The sequence below is a fragment of the Salminus brasiliensis genome, chromosome 5 (assembly GCF_030463535.1).
Source record: "Salminus brasiliensis chromosome 5, fSalBra1.hap2, whole genome shotgun sequence".
Lineage (NCBI taxonomy): Eukaryota > Metazoa > Chordata > Actinopteri > Characiformes > Bryconidae > Salminus > Salminus brasiliensis.
This window is the reverse complement of record NC_132882.1, coordinates 26,117,809-26,137,435: the sequence shown is the minus strand read 5'-3', so window position 1 is coordinate 26,137,435 and position 19,627 is coordinate 26,117,809. Positions and strand designations below refer to the sequence as shown.

Genomic DNA, 19,627 nt, shown 5'->3' with positions numbered 1-19,627 from the left:
GAGTGTCCTGGGCTGTGGACCAATGTTGCTAAGGTACAGTAGGTTAGAAAGCAGTGTGTGACCCTCTGAGACACACTCATTTAAAGCTAATTTCAACTATATGTCACCAAAACTACATTTCCCATCAGTCCACGCTTTAAATATCGCAAATGTAAAAATAAAATAAATAAAAATAAAAAATAATTAAATAAATGCCAAAATTGAAAGCGAGTAGTAAATAATGGATCTGCTCAATTTTTGGCCCCTTTTGACGAGTTTAGTGCTATTTTATTTATTTATTTATTTATTTATTTTACAGTAAATAAGCCCTAGCTGGGCATGCGATGATCGATATCGTTGAATGTAGACTCACTAATGTTAGTGCTAATTATTAATGATTAATTAATAATGTAGAGTCACTAATCTTAGTGCTACATTTGCTAAAGTCTTAATGATAACTGGTTGAGCTTCTCGACACAATGAAAATACCTGTAGAAAACCGGAGCTTGGTGGTGTCTCCAGGTGAAGTGCGGTAAGGGCGGAGATGGAGCCGTTAGCAGGCGCTGCAGGTGCGGTCCTGTGTTGCGTAGCAACCGAGGACGCTGGAGTTTTATACACGGCACTGAATCTGTGCGTTTACTGAAAACTAGCTGCTCACTTCAGACTCACTGGACCCAGATATCGCCACAGGACCTCTGCTCGCTCTGCCCACTTGCTGAAGACTAAGAAGTCATGGCAGAAACACACCCGACCTGTTTAGTAAGTTTCAGCGGTTGTTTCTTATAGTCTCACTCCTGGCGGCTAATGCTAACATAGTTTGGTGTAAATTAGCTAGAGCTAGCTGGCTGGCTTTAACTAGCCCGGCAAGCTAACGTTAGTCTACCGAGTTACAGAAGTTACCGTTTATTTAATAAATCATTAAAACAATTATTCCCACAATTTATTAAACTGTTTCTTAATTTAATAAATCATCCCACCCTTTAATAAAGCATTCCCTTTATTTAATAAATTATTCTTTGTATTTAATAAATCATTCCCTCTATTTAATAAATTATTCTTTGTATTTAATAAATTATTCCCTTTATTTAATAAATTATTCTTTGTATTTAATAAATTATTCCCTCTATTTAATAAATTATTCTTTGTATTTAATAAATCATTCCCTCTATTTAATAAATTATTCTTCATATTTAATAAATTATTCCCTCTATTTAATAAATTATTCTTTATATTTAATAAATGATTCCCTCTGTTTAATAAATTGTTCCCCCATTTAATAAATCATTCCCTCTATTTAATACATTTTTCTTTGTATTTAATAAATCATTCCCTCTATTTAATAAATTATTCTTTGTATTTAATAAATTATTCCCTCTATTTAATAAATTATTCTTTGTATTTAATAAATCATTCCCTCTATTTAATAAATTATTCTTCATATTTAATAAATTATTCCCTCTATTTAATAAATTATTCTTTATATTTAATAAATGATTCCCTCTGTTTAATAAATTGTTCCCCCATTTAATAAATCATTCCCTCTATTTAATACATTTTTCTTTGTATTTAATAAATCATTCCCTCTATTTAATAAATTATTCCCTCTATTTAATAATTTTTTCTTTGTATTTAATAAATCGTTTATACTTTAATACTTTAGAGGGTCCGTAGTGATTTAATTTCTTCTTTCAGGCTTCTATTATATATTTCCTGCGAGAGCGATTCTATAGGCAGGCCATAAACAGCGCAGTGGGCTTTCTGAAAACCTACCCCAACGACGCTGTGATTCTCTTCTTCAAAGCGTTTGGAGCTTTGAATGAAGGTAAGCTAAAGAGGTCAGAATGAAAGATGTTAGATGGTTATGGAGGTGGTGGTGGTGGAGGCTGATACAGCTCTTCTTTATTTTAAAGGACGCACTCAAGAGGCCATAAGGGAGCTTCACCAGCTGAGAGACAAGTCTCAGACCTCCTTGTGCTCAGTGATGGCTCTCCTCTGTGCACACAGGCAAAGTGAGACTCCTGGTAAGCTGTAATTGTCAGACTAACTTGTAGGCTGTTCCATTGCTGGACAAATGTTATTATTGTGAATTGTCACTGTAGCAATGAAAAGAGATTGTACAGAGGGGGATTTAGGCAGTGGTCAGTCATTCAGTGCAATAAATAGGACACTCTGGCAGAGCTGCACATGAGCCCAAGGTCAACATGCCTAATGCCAAGCATTCTGAAGTGGTTGCCTGTAGTTGGTGTGGCGCAACAGGTAACACCACTACCTGTCAGTGAACTATTATGCCATGTGGAAGGTGGGGGTTCGATTCCCGTGCTGCGCTAAAAGTATTATGGCAAGGCTCGTAACACTATATTGGCCCACCTCTGTAATACTAGTAACCTTGTAAGTCACCCTGAATAAGATTAGGTTTGTAATCCAAAACTAATGATCCAACATCAGTGCCTGACCTCACCAGGGGATAGATTTTTAGAAGAATCAGTTAGTCAAACAGGTGACTGGAAACTGTTGACCATATACTGTATTGTCATGTGCAAATTTACTTTCTTCTCACTCTAAGATCGAGAGGCTGTATCTGATCTGGAGGCCTGTCTGAAGACGTCCAGGAGGTCAGCCGAAGACACGGCTCTGTACTTCGCAGCTCTGCTTTACTGGATTCTGGGTCGAAATGAGAAGGCCAGAGATTATGTAGAAAGGATGCTAAAGCTGTCCACTACCTCCTCGCAGGTTTACAGTGATCAGTTTGTCTCATGAATGAATTGAACTAATTAGATGTTAACTGAGAGTCTCTGATGCCATTGTTTAATAATGTAAATTTTAATGATTAAAATGATAAAATTATTTTTTTGTTAATGGTTTTGATTTAATAAACATATAAACATTAAGAAAATTTGCATGTGTTGATAGGGGCTTATTCTAAAGGGCTGGATTTTCCTGAGCTCTGAGAATGATGCTCAACGGTCTCAGGCCATCCGGTACTTTGACAGTGGCTTACGTGACTCCAAGAATGTGTTTGCAATGATGGGAAAGGTACTGAGATTCTAATTATACATAATGTCACACCTATGGAGAGATTTACCCTAGTATTTACCCTAATAAGGGTGAGTGGTTTGTATTCACAGTATACCTTATTAAGTTAAATAATACTTACTCATATATATTTCATGCTGATGTGCTCATAGGCCGAGTTCTTCATGTTGAGACAGAATGAGTCGTGTGCTCTAGACATGGTCAGTCAGATCATCGCCTCCCATCCTGACTTCATTCCAGCTCTCGTTCTCAAAATGAACATGTTCATGTCTTTCCATGACTGGGAACAGACAGCTGAGGTGGCTGAGAGGTGGGTCTGGTGTTGTTTTGGCTGATTTATTCTTCAGGTGTTGTGACCCCCCCTCCCCATTTCTTGAAGATTCACTGCGATTGAAGTATTTTCTTCATTGAGTCAGTATGTTTGCTTAAATCATACAGAATCCTCGAGACAGATGCACATAACTTGAAAGCCCTTCAGATGATGACTATAATCTCGGCAGCAAAGGACGGCGATATGAGGAAGGTAATTATGCAGTGGTTCATGAATAATGGAAAGCGCCTTTTGATGATTATTTGGAACAGCGGCAATCAGAATAGCAGTTAACTGGAGCACTAGGCTAAATCTGTTACATACAAAAGCTTGTTTAGCTGTAATGGCTGTTGTGTGTAATTTATCTGGAAGGGCTGGTTTAAGCGTAGACTTTGCCTCTGATCTTCAGATCCAACAGCATCATTGTCAGTCTTTACTGTGTTGGTGTTGCAGGTGACAGAGTATCTTCAGCTTCTTCTGAGTGCACTTGAAGTCACAGAGCCCAGTGCTTTCAGTCTGCATGTGGATTTCACATTGCCGATCAGTAGACTGGTATGATGACACACATACACACCTAAATCAAGGTTAATTGTCAGCATTTGTATGCTACACGACACAGTAGGATGTGATTTCTTTAATTGTGTTGTACTCTACACCTGTCTGGAAGCATCTGCACTTGTTATGATACTCCACTTTCTCCAATTTTTCCTTGGTCCTCCAATTCTTTGTCAGGACTCCACCTTTGGTTGCCATAGAGTGCATTTATTTTAGTAGTATTTTAAGTTCCTTGATGCATAAATTCTATGTATGTATAGTGTAAGACTTTTGTAAGGGTTAAAATGCTCGGATCTTATTAAAAACCCTGTTATTGTGCCTTGGAATGAAACACATTGATATTACTCTTCTCTTATTGCCTACTTTTCGGCACCGCAACAGCTGCATAGCTTAGCATAGCATAAAATAGCTTTGAAAAACATTATAATTATTTGTTAAAGTTATTCCTGAATCTTACACGATAGTGCACTCCGGTTGTGCTAACCCCCTGCGAATTCCCCAAATGTGAGAATCTCGACTGCATCATTTCTGGTAGTGGGGGACTGCGTTCGCGCTCTCCCCTGGTTTTTGGGGCAGTGGTGGCTCAGCGGTAAGCGCGCTGGGCCATCGATAACAGGGTTGTGGGTTCGATTCCTGGGCTTGGCAAGCCTTGAGCAAGGCCCTTTTCCCCCCTCTGCTCCCCGGGCGCTGGAGTTGGCGGAGGACACTGTACAGTGACAAATATGTGCACCTTGACCTTTTTTTACCTTTACTTAGCCAGCTAAAGAGTTTGTATTAGGCATTTAGCCTAGCGTTTTCCCGGGGTTTGGCTTTCTCATGTAGTGCTTTTGAGTTCTGTGTGGGATACTTGTTTGCTTCCTCGGCTTTAGCTTCCTTTCTCACTGTGTTTTGATTTACCTGAAATCCTGGCACAAAAAGCTGCAGTTACTGCAGAACTGTGTAGCAATCCGGTTTCTGATGACTAGCAGAGTCTGTTGGTGATGTGCTGCTTGTCTCAGAAACCTCAAGTCTTTAAATGTCATCAACATCATATTCCCCCCGATGCTTGGTGAATGAGCCAAGACTCTTACGCACCGGTTGTGAGGATGGAATTGGTGTGTCATTCGGTCATCCTAATGACCTGCTCTGGAAATTAAGAAAGTTTTTTTTTGCCTCTTCTCTGAAGTGACTTCAATGTGTTACCTTAAAAATAACATTCCAATTCCAGTGTGGACACAACAGAGAGGTTGTGCAGATGCTGACGACGTTTGTGCAGAGGGCTGTGTCCAGAGCTCCAGACAACTCTGCCATGGACTGTGAGCTTGGCTACCTCCTCACTCTGCAGTGCAAATATAAAGAGGCCTACAAGTGGTACACAAAGGCTTTGAATATAGACCAAGGGAGCATGGCTGCATCAGTAGGTAAATGAACCAGATTTGTGTTTTAAACCATTGATTTGTGTTATATTATAAGAGTATATTTCACAACGCTTATTCTCATCATTATGAATGAATAACCACACCTAAGGCAACATTGTCTTCTATGTTGTGTTATCACCTGATTCTCACTATTGATCTGATGTGTTTGTGTAGGTATGATCCAGTGTCAGCTGATGGATGGACATGTGGAGAAAGCAGCCCAGCAGCTGGACTTCTTCAGTGAAGTGCAGCAGTCACTGGGACGGTCAGCGGTGTGTCTAATACAGTCTTTTGTTTTGTCTTGTATATCCCTGCAAGCCTGTCCTCCTCGCTTCCTACATGCTTCATCCATAAAGTACATATGTGATCACATATGTGTGAATTCACTGAATTCTCTGAATATGTGACATCTTATGTATTTACTCAGTAAAACACTAATATTGGAATAAATACAAATAACATAAATACAGTGGTTTTACATCACTGTGTTCACTTAAACATCTCCAAAGCTCTCTTCATGGGAGTCTAGTATTATTTATAGTTATCGTCCAAAACCTGGTTCGGTGAATCAGTGCTTAATGATGTCAAATAAGGTGAGCTGGTAATAGAATTAAATGTATTCAGGCTCTGGAATCAAGCTTTGTTCTTCAGACTAGCTCACAAGATCTCAAATGCTTTTTTCAAATGAGAATTTATTGTAATTTTATACAGAATTTATATTTACTTGCATCTGTTCTGATGTAAGATGGTGATGGTGTATATATATATATCTACAGCCAATCAAAACAGAGCTCATTTGCATACACCAAGAAAGTCTAATTAGTTTAATATTGTGGACAGTTTAAAGGGAGGTTGGAAAGTGACATTTTTGGTTCACAAATGCATACAGATGTCATAATGACAGGGAGAAACTAGAGTACTCATATAAGACATGCTGAGCTCTTTACATTATGTGTACCCCATAATCCACCCCAAACCAGTGGATCTTCAGTTAGTTAATTTAATGAAGATTATAATGAAAATCAGTGAATGTGTAGGTTGTAATTGTGTAGTGCTATAGTTACAATATTGGTAGAATAAAGCTCCCACATGTTGCGTCAGCATTGCAGTACTGCAGCATGTTTTGTTCTGTGGTAGTTCACTATGCTTATTGTTGCTATCACACAAAAACATTGCCTCTCCATTTTTGCCATTTTTCACTTTTCGACATTTGAACATATATTTAATATTCCGTTCAAGGTTTATGATGAATGGGCCAATAGAAATGCTCCAAAATGACTGATAATTTTACATGGACTTCTACTGAAAGTCAAAGTTTTTCTCTTGTAAAGTTATGTGTGACAGCAGTGTAGTAATAGGCAACGTCTTGTTCTCACATGGCAGGAAGTGAGCCTTTTGCAGGCCATTTTGGCTCAGAAGAAGGGAGCTGCGGAGGAGAGTGTAGTGGGGCTGCTGAAGGAGGCCACAGAGCTTCATCTGCAGGCCCTCCGTGGGCTTCCCCATGGTGTAGACTACCTGCAAAGACTCAATCTCAACTTCCTCCTCCAGGTCGTTAACATGCACCTAGCCAACAGTCAGGTACTTGTCCTTACTGAAGAACAATAAAACCTTTTTTTCTGAACTTTAAGGGCTTGACTGATTAATAAATTGAGGTTAACACCAATCAATGAAAGTATGCATAAAGTATGACAAGACCCTCCATTCTTACAAGGCACTGATGTTCTGGAGTTAAAAGGTTTATTGGTTGGAGCTTCATCCCTTCAGAAAACACAGTCCCACAGATCAGTGCTTGGTGCCTTAGACCCCTCTATAGCTGATGCTTGACATTAACCATGGTGATCTTAGGCTCATGTGTGGCTGCCCAAAAGTGTCCCTTTAAATTGGCAGGGTTTTTGTGGATATTGTACAAGCTTTAAAGATTATTGTAATGTCTGTATCTTAAAGTAACCAAGTTTACTAATAGAATCTGATGTCTGCAGACTTTCAAACACAAAGTTTAATATAGAGTTTTAATGTAGAGTTTTACATAGAGTTTAATATCTTGAGACTCTACGTTCTCATATGGGGACATTACATTTCTGCCTCTCTGCACCATGATACTTTATTTTTAAAGTATTTATTACTTTATAACTTTGACCCTTTGGCCTGATTTGAGGTCAGACATTCACTAATGACTTCCTGTTTAAAGACTAAGTTAAGTTTTTATACTTGTTAGGTCCTACTAATCCCAAATAGGAAAAATAAAAAATGCACACCAAGTAAAAGTCTGGGTCTCAGGAGGTTAATTGGTTAAAACAGATGTTAACCTTTTATTTCTTTGAACTTTTTCCCAAATTTTATAGGATATTCCACATGATGCTGGTCAGCCCCAACCGTTTGGACTGAAACACTCCAGTATGATTCTAGAGGCTGTTATTAAAGCTGCTCCTGGTGTGTTAACAACATGTTACAACATGGCACATGTCAAGTTCCTTACCGGTATGTGTTGCTAGATACTAACTATATGACTTTAAGTTATAGTATGTCTCAGTCTAAATGTAGTTTCTGCAGTTTCTGTTGTTGACTGTGGTGATATATTAAATGAGCTGTTTTAACAATTGCATTTTAAAAGGTGATCAGGCTGCTGCTCAACACTTTCTGAACCTGTGTATGGAGAAAGAACCCACCATGCCTGAGATCCACCTCCTGCAGGCTAAACTTCACATCCATGCTAAAGACTACAGAAAGTGTCTGAGCTGTTTGGAGTCTGGTGTCAGTCATAATTTTGAAGTAAGTCAAAGTAGAGGGAGCACTACAGTTGAGTTCCCCATCAAAGACATTTTTACTATTCAGTGCCCTTCAGCATTATGTCATTGGGGCATAATATGTACTTGCAATTTCATTATTCATTTAAAGCCGCAGTATATAAAAAATTAAATTAATGCATAAAAGAAAAACAAATCCTAAGTATGTGGGTCAGTGTGAGTGTTTTGTTTTCAGTTACGACAGATGCCTCAGTATAACTTAATCAAAGGCAGAGCTCTGAAGGGGACTGGAGAGCTGACAAAGGCCATCCAGTGCCTGCGCATGGTGATGACCATGGCAGGGGTCAGGAGGGTCACTGAGGGACGTGAAACCTCACTTTCACTCAGTGAGCGAGTTTCCGTGTTTCTGGAGCTTGCAGATGCCTTGCGGCTGAACGGAGAACAGGTATAAAGTGCTGATGTGGACCTTTTTTGATATGGTTTTGATTTGGAAGTGACCTTTATGTGACATTCTGTATTTTCCTATTTTCTGCCTGGGCAGCATGAGGCTGCTATAGTCATGCAGGATGCAATATGGCAGTTCAAAGAGACCCCTGAAGAAATGCGGGTTATGGTGGCCAACGTAGACTTAGCCTTAGCTAAAGACGATGTTGACACAGCTCTTAACGTACTGCGGACCATAACACCCGGCAAGTCCTGCTACATACAGGGGAAGGAGAAGATGGCTAACATTTACCTGGAGAGAATGAGAAACAGGAAACTCTACATACAATGTTACAGGTAAGTGCATATGACATAAATTATTGCACACATTTTTTTTTTATGTAAACCGTGTTTGTAAAGGCATGCTGTATGTTCGGGTAATGAGCCCCTTAACATGGAAAGACTTATTACACACTAAGGCGTATTACTCAGTAACTACAAAGACTTCTGTCCAAACTGGTGGAGCTATTCTTCAGTAATAGAACTTTGTAATAACACTTTCGGCCTGCTGGCAGGCTGTTTAAGGGGTTAAAGACATATTCATGACAATGTGTTGTTATCATGCAAAAACCTTGCATATCTAAAAATTTTAACTTTTCAGAAGAAGAAAAAACTATTTAGCCTTTAATGTAAGTCAGTGTAAAAATGCTTTATTACAGGTCATTTTGAAGCAGTTTTATTGGTCCGGTTATCATGAAATTCTGACACAATATAACAAATAACTGCCAGGATCACTTCATGTAAAAAAGTGAAAATCTGCAATAATTCTGTTCACTGTTCACATTGCCTTAAAAAAAAAAAGCAATTTGTTTGTTCATTTCTTAATTAGATAATTATTTTAGACTTGATTGGATTGTTCTAAAGCTTTTTAATGTCTCAGGGAAATATGCCAGCAGCTACCTGGACCTCACTCTAATATGTTGCTGGCTGATGCTTTCATGAAAATACAAGAGGTACTTATAGATTTTAATACAGTAAGTTTGTTTTATCGGCCCAATGAGTTTTGCATTACACTTTTTAATGTTCTTATCAGATGGCATTTCTTTCCTCTTAGCCTGAAAAAGCTGTTGAGGTATATCATGAAATTGTAAAAATGGCACCCAAGGATACTACATTTGTCAAGAAAATCTGCCAAGCCCTGGTGAGAACGTACCAATATGACAAGGCAAGTACATTTAGCAGTCAGTAGAAAGTTCAAAACTTTGCAGCAACCAGTTAAACCTAATAAATATAAGTATATAATATAAGTAATAAATGTACTTACGATATTAAATATTGTATGTTAGAACAACTGCAATATATAAATAAATTTAATTTGAGTTAACCTAAAAGTTTGACTGAAGGTAGATAATCTTGCATTTTTAAATAATATTTAAATCTATCATTCTTTTTCAATTGACTGTTATTAATCTATTATTTACACTGACAGTATAAACCTGTTGTAATGCAAGAGGGAACACAGTACTAATTCAGCACATAGTCACACATTTAGGCGTACAGAAAATGGTAACTTGCTCTCATAATCTACAAAACTGAGGCCAGGCAGTCAACCAAATACAAATGTACACCCAATGGTAGCCTGAGGGGAATGACTACATACATATGGTGACTTAAGGGTGGGGGCACCCAGTATGCAAATAATTGGTGCCAGGAGCCAATAGGAAAGATTAGACTTTTACTCATCAATATTGCACTGCCCAAACATAAGGCACACTCAGTTCACTCAGTCAATAAAACTCAATTGAATTAATTCACCTTATTCCCCATATGAGAAAAACTTGTATCTCAGCTGTTCTTTTTTAAATTAGTTTGTCTTAATCAGCTTAAGTGACCTCACATGTCTGTAGTATTTAGGTTCATTAATTTAATTATTTCATTAAAAAGTGCAGTTAGGTTTCACAGTGTGGAAGGTGCTTGTCTTTTACAGCATTAGACTGTTATTTTTCAGGCTGTTAACTACTATGAGACTGCCCTCAGCACCAGCATGCAGGACTCTGTGTGCCTCGAATTGGCTGAACTCCTGTTTAAACTCCAGCGTTTTGAAAGAGCTCAACAAATCCTAGAGAAGGCCTTGGAGCATGAAGACAGTAAATCATACTTATTTTTTTATGAATTCATTTTAACGTTCATCCTTTTGTGTTACCTGTGAATATTTTACATGATATATTTATATTTACATTTTACGTATTCATTTTTTTATTTTCTTCAATAATAATGTTTAATTCTAAAACTGAACAAAACTGACAAAAAACAAAAAATCATATTGTATATAACATATTGGGAAAAAATAAAACCTTAATAAATTCCACATTTTGTCTTACTTCAGCAGATGATGCAGATGAACAGTAATTGTGCAAAACAAATGATAAAAAGGGGTGCATACTTTTGCACACAATTATATGTTGTTGCTTGAGTTTTCTTTGCTTATAAATAATAATGTTGCAAGTTCGACAGTGCATTTCACAATGCAGTGTGCATCCCAGTGCATTTATCTTACTGCTGGCACTGTGTAGGAATACTGTACATTGTTAATAGGTCCTTCCAAATGACTGCACAGCCTCTGCAGATTTGATCTTGTTGCTTTCTTAGGTACCAGTCTGACCACAATGATGAATGATGTAAAACTTTTAAGAATGCTGGTGAAAGTGATGCGTGCCAACAATGAACCATGTCTGGAAATGTTACAAAAGGTATGTTTTCTATGTAGTTTCACAGTTCCCCTGTTACACCTCATAACGAAGCTTTTTTGCTTGTCTGCATGAAAACAGAAGGAACCAGGAAAAGCTGTCACACCAAGCACAATTAAAAGCTTCATGTGTGAGTAATTTACCAGTGTTAAATCAAGACTGTAAGTGTTAAATTAAACAATAAACAGTGGTGGTTTAACAGTGGAATACATATATATTGGGATCAGATGTTTACATACACTCATCGTGGACATCAACATCATGGCAATATTTGTTAGGCATACATTTTTAATAGAAAACAAGCAAGTTTTCAGTTTTTTTAGAGGAGAGGTTCTGAAACCATCACCCACATACATACACCCACTTAGATTATTAAGCAGTGGTGCTGAAATGTCTAAATATCTGTTAGGCCCAGGCCTCTTAACTTCCTGTTAGTGATCAAGATTGACCCCAGTTGGTAGCGTTTTTGTGTCCATATAAAATGTTTTGTTCAACAGCACTCATTGGATTGACCAACACACAGTACAATGGGAAATGTAGATTCTGCTTGGCTCTGCAACTGTGTTTGACAGTGTATTATCCCGACCCCAGTAGAAATTAAGTGCAACTGGGTTTAACTATCTGCTGTCTTGCCTCAGCTGACATTAAGATTTGAATTGTTTCTGCAACTTGTCTTTCCTAGCTTGAAGTCTTTCCTTTATCATCATGTTGTAATCTAAAAGCACTTAGATCACAACAACCGCCAAGTCAAGCCATTTTTAATATTTTATCAGCTCATTATAAAAAATCTATAACGAGCTGATGTTCCATTAAGGAAATGTTAAGCTCTCTTATTAATTCTCCCTTATATTTCCACCCATCCTCAGGTCTACGAACTCCAGCAGAGGATTGAAAGACGTTTGTCATTTGAGCAGCCTGAGAAGAGTGATGAGCAGAGGAGAGTGACAGCAGGTGTTTGCTGTGAGCAGGCTCAAGAATACCACCACAGCAAAGACCTAGAGAAGGCCGAGCAGTACTACTCAGAGGCCCTGAGCTACTGCCCAGACGACACAGAGGTTAGCATACTAGGAATCGTCTGATGCCTATTATCTTTTGAAAGTAATTAATGAATGAAAGAAACTGTTCATAAAATCTTGTGGAGAATAAACAGTTATCCCCCCCCTCACTGCAGATTCACCTTCAGATTGCTCAGCTGTACTATGAGCACCACAAACTGGATTATTGTAAAGACCGATGTCTTAAGATACTGGAGCATGACAAACATCATACTGCAACCTCCATGGTACTGTCTATATGTGTGATTTTGAGTCATGTTTTCAAGGTTTAGCCTAATGTTGGACTCAGTTCTGTGTTGTATTGTAAACAGTGATGTCACTTCACACCTTTAGTTGTTAGGTGACGTGTTATTTCGGAAAAACCAAAAAGAGGAAGCCATCAGCCTGTACACAGACATCATACACCAAAATCCAGGTACTGTTTTTGAAAACAAGTGTGTTCTACCTCCTAGCGTTCTCCTCCTAGTGCAGTGTGAAAACCCTACACCCTCTTAGAAAGAACAATTGGAAAAATGAGACATGATCTTTCTATACAAACAAATGTAACACACACTGCTGAAATTCTGCACATTATTGTAATCGTTGATGCATTTTCACCCACACAGCTGTAGTCTGCCAGTTTCAAACATGGCAACATGACAAACACGTGCAATTTTAAAAATAAAAAGAATTTGGTGCACAGTTTTTTTTTTTTTAGGGGGGGGGGTGTTGAAATCATCACAGGGTCAAAATTATACATACATGTATATGTATGTTTGGAGAAGTAAATGTAAGGCATTCAACCCCAGAAACACTGTACCAACTGTTAAGCATGGTGGTGACATTATGTTCTATGGCTGTTTTACTGGTACATTGCATTGAGTGTCTCAACAAGCAAATAAAGCAGGCTTGCCCTATTAAACATATGTGGAGGAAACAAACACATCTCTACCAATTCTGCCAAGGACAGGGTCCAAAGGAATCTGGTGAAGGTGCAACTACTATTATATCTACTGTATGAAAAAATTCTACACTGTGTTGTTTTCACAACCACTCCCACTTGCACTATATTGTTTTGCTATAAACACCTGCATATCACATTAATGAGCTAAAATATAATGCTAGTTTGTCACAGTTCTAATTTTGACACAACTGTCTCTGAAACAGGCAACTTTCATGCTCTGGCTAGGCTTCTCCACACACTATGCTGGGTGGGGAGACTGCAGGATGTTTTGCCCTTCTTTGTGAAATGCGAATCCCACTCTCCAACTGCAGTTAAAGAACCAGGTTACAACTACTGCAAAGGCCTCTACTTCTGGTCAGTCTCAGTCAACACACTCACTGTGCTTTGGTTGTTAGTTGTCAACTGTGAGTCTCTGTTACACTGCACGAGAGAAAACCTCTCTGCATTCACAGCAGTTTCATTTTTCATCAGTTCCTCTTTACATACATGTGACTGATGAGTACTAATTTCCCTGTAAGGAGAATAGTATTAGCCATAACATTGTGTGTTTATTATAAACTGGTGGGATTGTCATTTTCATTCATTTTGTGGGGCTCTATTATTATTATTATATCTGTCAGAGCCTAACAGGACAAGTCTGTCCCCCGGGCAGTTTGTATTTAATCATACAATTAAATCATGGCAGAACAAGCGATAAAACAAAGGTGTGGATAAACTGTGGAACCAAATAAAATGATTTTTATTCCATGCTGGTGAAAAAGGTTATTTGCTTGTCTTCCATACAATACCAATTTAATTACAGTTTGTGTCAGATGACTTATTTCAGCCATATTTTGTGTGTGTCAGGCATGCGTACCGCGTGAAGGAGGCACTGAAACACCTGAGCCAGGCCAGAGGGGATCCAGAGTGGGGGGAAGAGGCTGTGGAACTGATGGTGCATATCTGTCTTAACCCAGACAGGGAAACATTTGGAGGAGAGGTGTTTAAGAATCCAGAGCAGGACCAAAAGTAAGCCTGACTCAGCACCACTGAACAGTGAATACTCATTAATCATCTGTGTGAAACCTAGGATTCATCATGTACATAGAGTTCATACATGGATAGGTCTGCCTCTGAAATCTGATTGGTTAAGTTGTGTATGAAGCACTCTAGATACACAAGAGATGTGTTTTTACAAATGACTAAACTTTTTAAAAACACTATGCTGTTAATCTTTATTTGTTATTTTTTTTGCTTGGAAACTGTTGCTTCTGTTTGCCAGCTCCACTCCGCCAGTTTCCATTGATCGGGGTGAGTTAATTGGAGTAAACATGGCTCAAGATTTGCTGAAGGCCTTCCGGCCGCGCTCCAAAGCTGGCCAAGACAAAGCCAGGATCCTTTATAACCTCTGCCTGGTCTGCAGCAAGGAGCCGGAGCAGGTGGAGAAGGCTGTGCTTGTCATGTCTGACATGGCAGGAAAGAATGTGAGTCTGGTGTCTTACATGAAATCTGTTTTGTGGGAAATATTAATAGAATCATAGATTCTATTATAGACATCTATCATAGACATCCAAAGGTATGTATATGAGTTACAGTGAGGGATCATAGGACAATGTACATTTACTGTAAAAAATAAAAGCATAATGCATTCAGAGTAATCAAACAGTAAACTGGAGCATAAACTCCCAGCCAGAGAAATCATGTGTCATCATATGTCATCTGATATTATACAGAAATTAATGACATTCAACACTGATAAGTGAAACTAGTTCAAAGTGAAAGCAACTCTCATACAATCTCCATCAAGATGGCTAGCAATGCTAATGCTACAATAAGCAGTGGTAAGCTAATGACAATTAATAACAATTAATGCTAATGTTTCAAAGCTAGTCAAATTGTGGGGCCTCATTCATGAAACCTTTATAAAACATGATCAAGCTGCCAGTAAATAAGAGTAAAAAGGAACTTCCTGAAAATGTTTCACCAGACTCACGATTGCTGTGTAAACACCAGCTTTATTAGTAGACTGGGTGTATGTTAATGAATACCTATGGTTCGGGCTTTGGGAGCGTGTGCATGTTCCTTTACAGTCACCATACCATTACCATAATCTGTGCCCATGAATTACAAATGACCACCATATAAGGAAGTCTTTGTAATGAGAAGTTACAGCAAAAAGCCAAAAATCTTAACATCTCTAAAAAAAAAAAAGGAAGATGAAAACAACTATTCTTAGAGGAAATCGATATTTTGTTGACTGAGGTACTTTTATTTTTATTCTGTATATTTGCTGCTTACTGTAGGGCAAGTTGATATAACAAGGCATTAGACAGATTATGCCATCTGAAGTTTGATAGTTTGATAATCAAATAGTTTGATTTCATTTTCGTCTCAGAAAGTTATTATGAATGTGTAAAGTCCACCAGAGGAGCTCTGGTATGTGCTCTCGAAGACCAAATACGGCACACAGCAGCAGTCAAAGTAGCAGGATCTGGTGGACTCCCTTCTGAAAGCTAGCTCTAAAATGCTGCATAAATACAAAGCATGGACCTCAATAGTCTAAAGCGACTACGGCCTCTAAAACCTCTAAAGACCTCTGAAGGTCATACACTTTCTCTCTGCTATATCCAACAGAAGCGCAAGATCAGTCACTTTCACTGGTGGCTATTGCAGAGCATAGACTCTTTTATAGAAGCAACAGAAGCAGTTGCTCTGTACAGGAGACTGAAAGTTGCTCCGAAGAACACAGAGTTTACTTTGCTTGTTTTATTTTGATTTATTATTATTTTTATATTAAGTATTATTAATTATTTAATTGTTACTCTTAATACTTGAATTGGTGTATTTTGGTTAGTGCCTTTTGAACGTGGTCAGGCGCAGGTGTAAATGTTTGTCTTATTTAGGAACACTTTAATGAATGCAGGCATTTACCAATGAGGTGTTTACACACTATTTACACTCACATTCGCTCTGTTCGTGTTTTTATGAATGAGGCAACTGTGTGCAACTTTATGCATAACATATACATTTTAATCTACTCTTGGGGGCTTCCTGAGCCAAAGGACTTTAGAAATTCCAGTCTGCTACTTACATTTTGTAAGGGAAGCTTGCCTTTTTATCACACGCTGAGAGCTGATTCAGTTACTAAGCTAGCGCTATAGCCCTGTCTCATTTAGTTTGTCTTAGCATAAAATATCAATGTGCAGAACTTTGAACAAACAAGTTCTGGCCTGCTCTTTTGCTGTAGGTGTTTTTGGAGACCTCATTGTTGGTAGCAGCTCAAGGTCTTCTACAGCTAAAACAGTATCCTAGAGCCAGGAACTTTCTGAAGAGGATCAGCAAGGCGCAGTGGACCCATGCCATCGCTGAGGACTTTGAGAAAAGCTGCCTGCTCCTCGCTGACATGTACATCAAAATGGGAAGATACACAAATGCAGAGAAGCTTTTGAATGACTGCATTCAACACAACATGGTAAGATCTGCTGATGAACAAATGAAACACCTGGCTATGTTGCCTCACTCTTGGTACACTCTTGGCACATGATCCTGTGCATTTCTAAAGTTCAGTTTAGAAAGTTGGATAATCACCACCCCACTGTCCCCAACTCCCCAACTTTCCAGAGAGCACAGTTCCACTACTCCACAGCTCAATGCTGGGGGGCTTTATAACCCTCTAGCCCATGCCTGACATTAGGCATGGTGCCAACAGGTTCATGTTTATCTTCTCCAGAGAGTCCTATTCTGTTTGCAGTGCTTCTCTACAAGGTCTAGGCAAGCTGTGTGTGTGTGGATTTGCACATCTGTGTCAGCAATGGGTGCAACGTAAAGTAGCCTTTATGAGTGCATTAAAACATTTGGTGTGTCCACAAACATGTGGTGTTGCTTATCAAGTTTATTCTCATTATCAGAATCAGAATCTCTTTATTTTGCCAAGTATGTTACACATACAAGGAATTTTACTTGGTGTGAGCAACACAAGTATGGCATGTAACAAGCAAACAAACTGTTAACACGTATTAAACTGAGAGAGAAAAATACACTAAACAATGAATAGAATAAAGAATAAGTTAAAAGGTATTAAAGTAATAAAAAACAGCTTTTATGTACAGATATAATTATATACAGCTGTGCAAATAATCCTAGTGCAAATGTTATGCTTGTTATGTAATAGTACTGCGTTACAGTGAAGTCCAGTTAGGTTAATTGAGATTTAGAAGCTCAGTTCAGTTATAGATTAGGTTTATAGACTAGGGTGTGAGGTGTCCACTGAGGTTTAGGAGCGCTTCCGCTCTGCTAGCGCGCCGTGTTGTGCTGGTTTTAATGGTTCATTATGTGAATTGCTAACCGAGCCAACCTTCAGTTGTTGTAGTCTATTTAAGACATGGCAGTAAAGCTATGGTAGTTATGGTAGAGGCATTATTTCATATAGCTCGTATTAGGCCATTCTGTCATTCTGTGTAATACAATGCAGTATCTGCTTCTGTGTTTTTCATTGTGCTTATTCAGTCATGCAGCAGGGCATATGAGTACAAGGGCTTCATGATGGAGAATGATCAGAGATATAAGGACGCTGCTGAGCTGTACGAGCTGGCCTGGAAATATAGCCACTGCGTGGACCCTGCTGTTGGTGGGGAGTCATTCACCTTCTGACAGGAACATGGCATTTGCTTGACTGTTGATTTTAGCATGCTAATGCTGTCGATCTTACATGATTATATTCTACACTTTCCTTATTTATTTCTGTTTAGATTCATTTCGCTCTGCTTTTATGAACAACGTGTAAAGTCTAACTTTACTATAATTCACAGGATATCGGCTTGCCTTCAATTACCTTAAGAGCAAGAATTACACGCAAGCAATTGATGTGTGCCATCAGGTTTGCAAGCTATTTTTTCAGAGCAGATTTGCCTAGTTACAGAAAGAAACCATTGTGAATTTGTTAACATTTTTTTTAGATATTATTTTTTTTTATTTAGATTAAGTTTAATATGTACAAAACTGTCATATAATGTTTAGTAATTTAGTAATCTATATATTTAAAATAAAAGTTTGTTTAAATCTTTGTTTAAAAAGGGGTTTTGGGGGAAGTTGCTGTTTAAAAATCTAATTTTTAAGTACTGTTAACACAGCCTTCAGGCTTCAGTACTCAAAGAATGAAATAATACAGCCATGCACAATGTGATTCAACCTGTGCATTTAACCCGTAGTGGAATTTAATTGCATCGTATTGTATTGGTTGGAGCACCATCATTCCAGAGAACACAGCTCAATGCTGGGGGAGCTTTATACCCCTCTTGCCCATGTCTAGCATTAGGCATAGTGCCAATAGGTTAAGGTTTATCTGCCCCAGAAAGTCCTATTGGCATAACTTATCTCCAGGGTCTAGACAAGCTGTGTGTGTATATTTGCAGATCTGTGTCAGCAATGGGTGCAACTTAAAGCAGACATAGTGTGCATTTATTAGAAGGGTGTCCACAAACATTTGTTCATATAGTGGTTTCGTTATTTTCGTAGGTATTAAAAACCATCTTATGAAGACATTGTTTCCTTTTTTGGTTAGGTTCTGCTGGAAAATCCTGATTACCCTCAGATTCGAGATGAAATTCTGGACCGTGCGCTGCGCTCTCTGAGACCATGAGCATGAAGGATCTTCTTTTGTAATACAGTAACATTTAGGGTACACTTTAGCTTCTCCTGATTTCAGCTAAGTGAACTACATAATCCAAACTACATAAAATGTGCATATTTTAGATGTTACGTTTAGACAGTGTTAATATTGTATTTTAGTTTTAGTAATAGCTGTGTAGATTATATAGTGTTTAATGTTTTTTTCAAATCAACATGTGTTCTGTCTGTGACAGCAGTGGCATTTAAACTGGGCATCTGTGGGTTCTGGATTAAAACATGTATAAATACTTAATGTAATAAAGTTAGTGGTGGTAATCTATAATAAAAAAGTTGAATAAACAATACTCTGTGATTAATTATGATTAATCATAAGGTAAAATGTAAGTTAGAACGTCCTTGATACCTAAAAACAGGCTAGAGGAATCTGTATGTTTTTCTTATAATATCTCAGTGTAGTTTTGAGAACTTTTGACTAAGCTCATATACTTTAATAGAGGAAATGCTTCTTAAGAGATAAATGGATGATCAGTCATTTAGCTGGAGAGGGAGATAATGTAAGAGAATGAGAGTTAATAATGAGATTTAATCCATATTTCTGCATAAATAAAGTGTAATCCACCCTCAGTTTTTACATTGCTACATAAAACTGCCAGTGCGTCACTAGGATCTGTAAAGAGGGGCCTATGGAAGGAAGTAGGGGCCAAACTTGGTAAAATTATTAATTTGCGTTAAAAAGGGTTAATGCGTGAGAATTTTCCGGATTAATTATGTGCGTTAATGCGTTATCGTTGACAGCACTACATAAAATAGGATAGGCATTTGTTTGTGTGTATA

At 38.1% G+C, this 19,627-nt stretch overlaps 1 protein-coding gene across 1 annotated transcript; it reads left to right on the top strand.

Annotated features, from left to right (window-relative positions):
- Positions 1–654: 654 nt before the first annotated feature.
- On the top strand, positions 655–18,950 carry ttc21a (tetratricopeptide repeat domain 21A). Its single transcript, XM_072678884.1, has 29 exons — positions 655–738; positions 1,672–1,801; positions 1,890–2,000; positions 2,543–2,709; positions 2,890–3,012; positions 3,165–3,322; positions 3,451–3,535; positions 3,776–3,874; positions 5,085–5,277; positions 5,449–5,546; positions 6,658–6,852; positions 7,617–7,752; positions 7,886–8,043; positions 8,254–8,463; positions 8,560–8,798; positions 9,382–9,454; positions 9,556–9,666; positions 10,450–10,588; positions 11,091–11,191; positions 12,055–12,243; positions 12,360–12,470; positions 12,577–12,658; positions 13,390–13,540; positions 14,033–14,194; positions 14,448–14,649; positions 16,413–16,637; positions 17,672–17,792; positions 17,974–18,041; positions 18,726–18,950. Exons 1-29 carry the CDS (start codon positions 712–714, stop codon positions 18,801–18,803), a joined length of 3,942 nt encoding a protein of 1,313 aa, XP_072534985.1. The 5' UTR covers positions 655–711; the 3' UTR covers positions 18,804–18,950.
- The last annotated feature ends 677 nt before the right edge of the window (positions 18,951–19,627 follow it).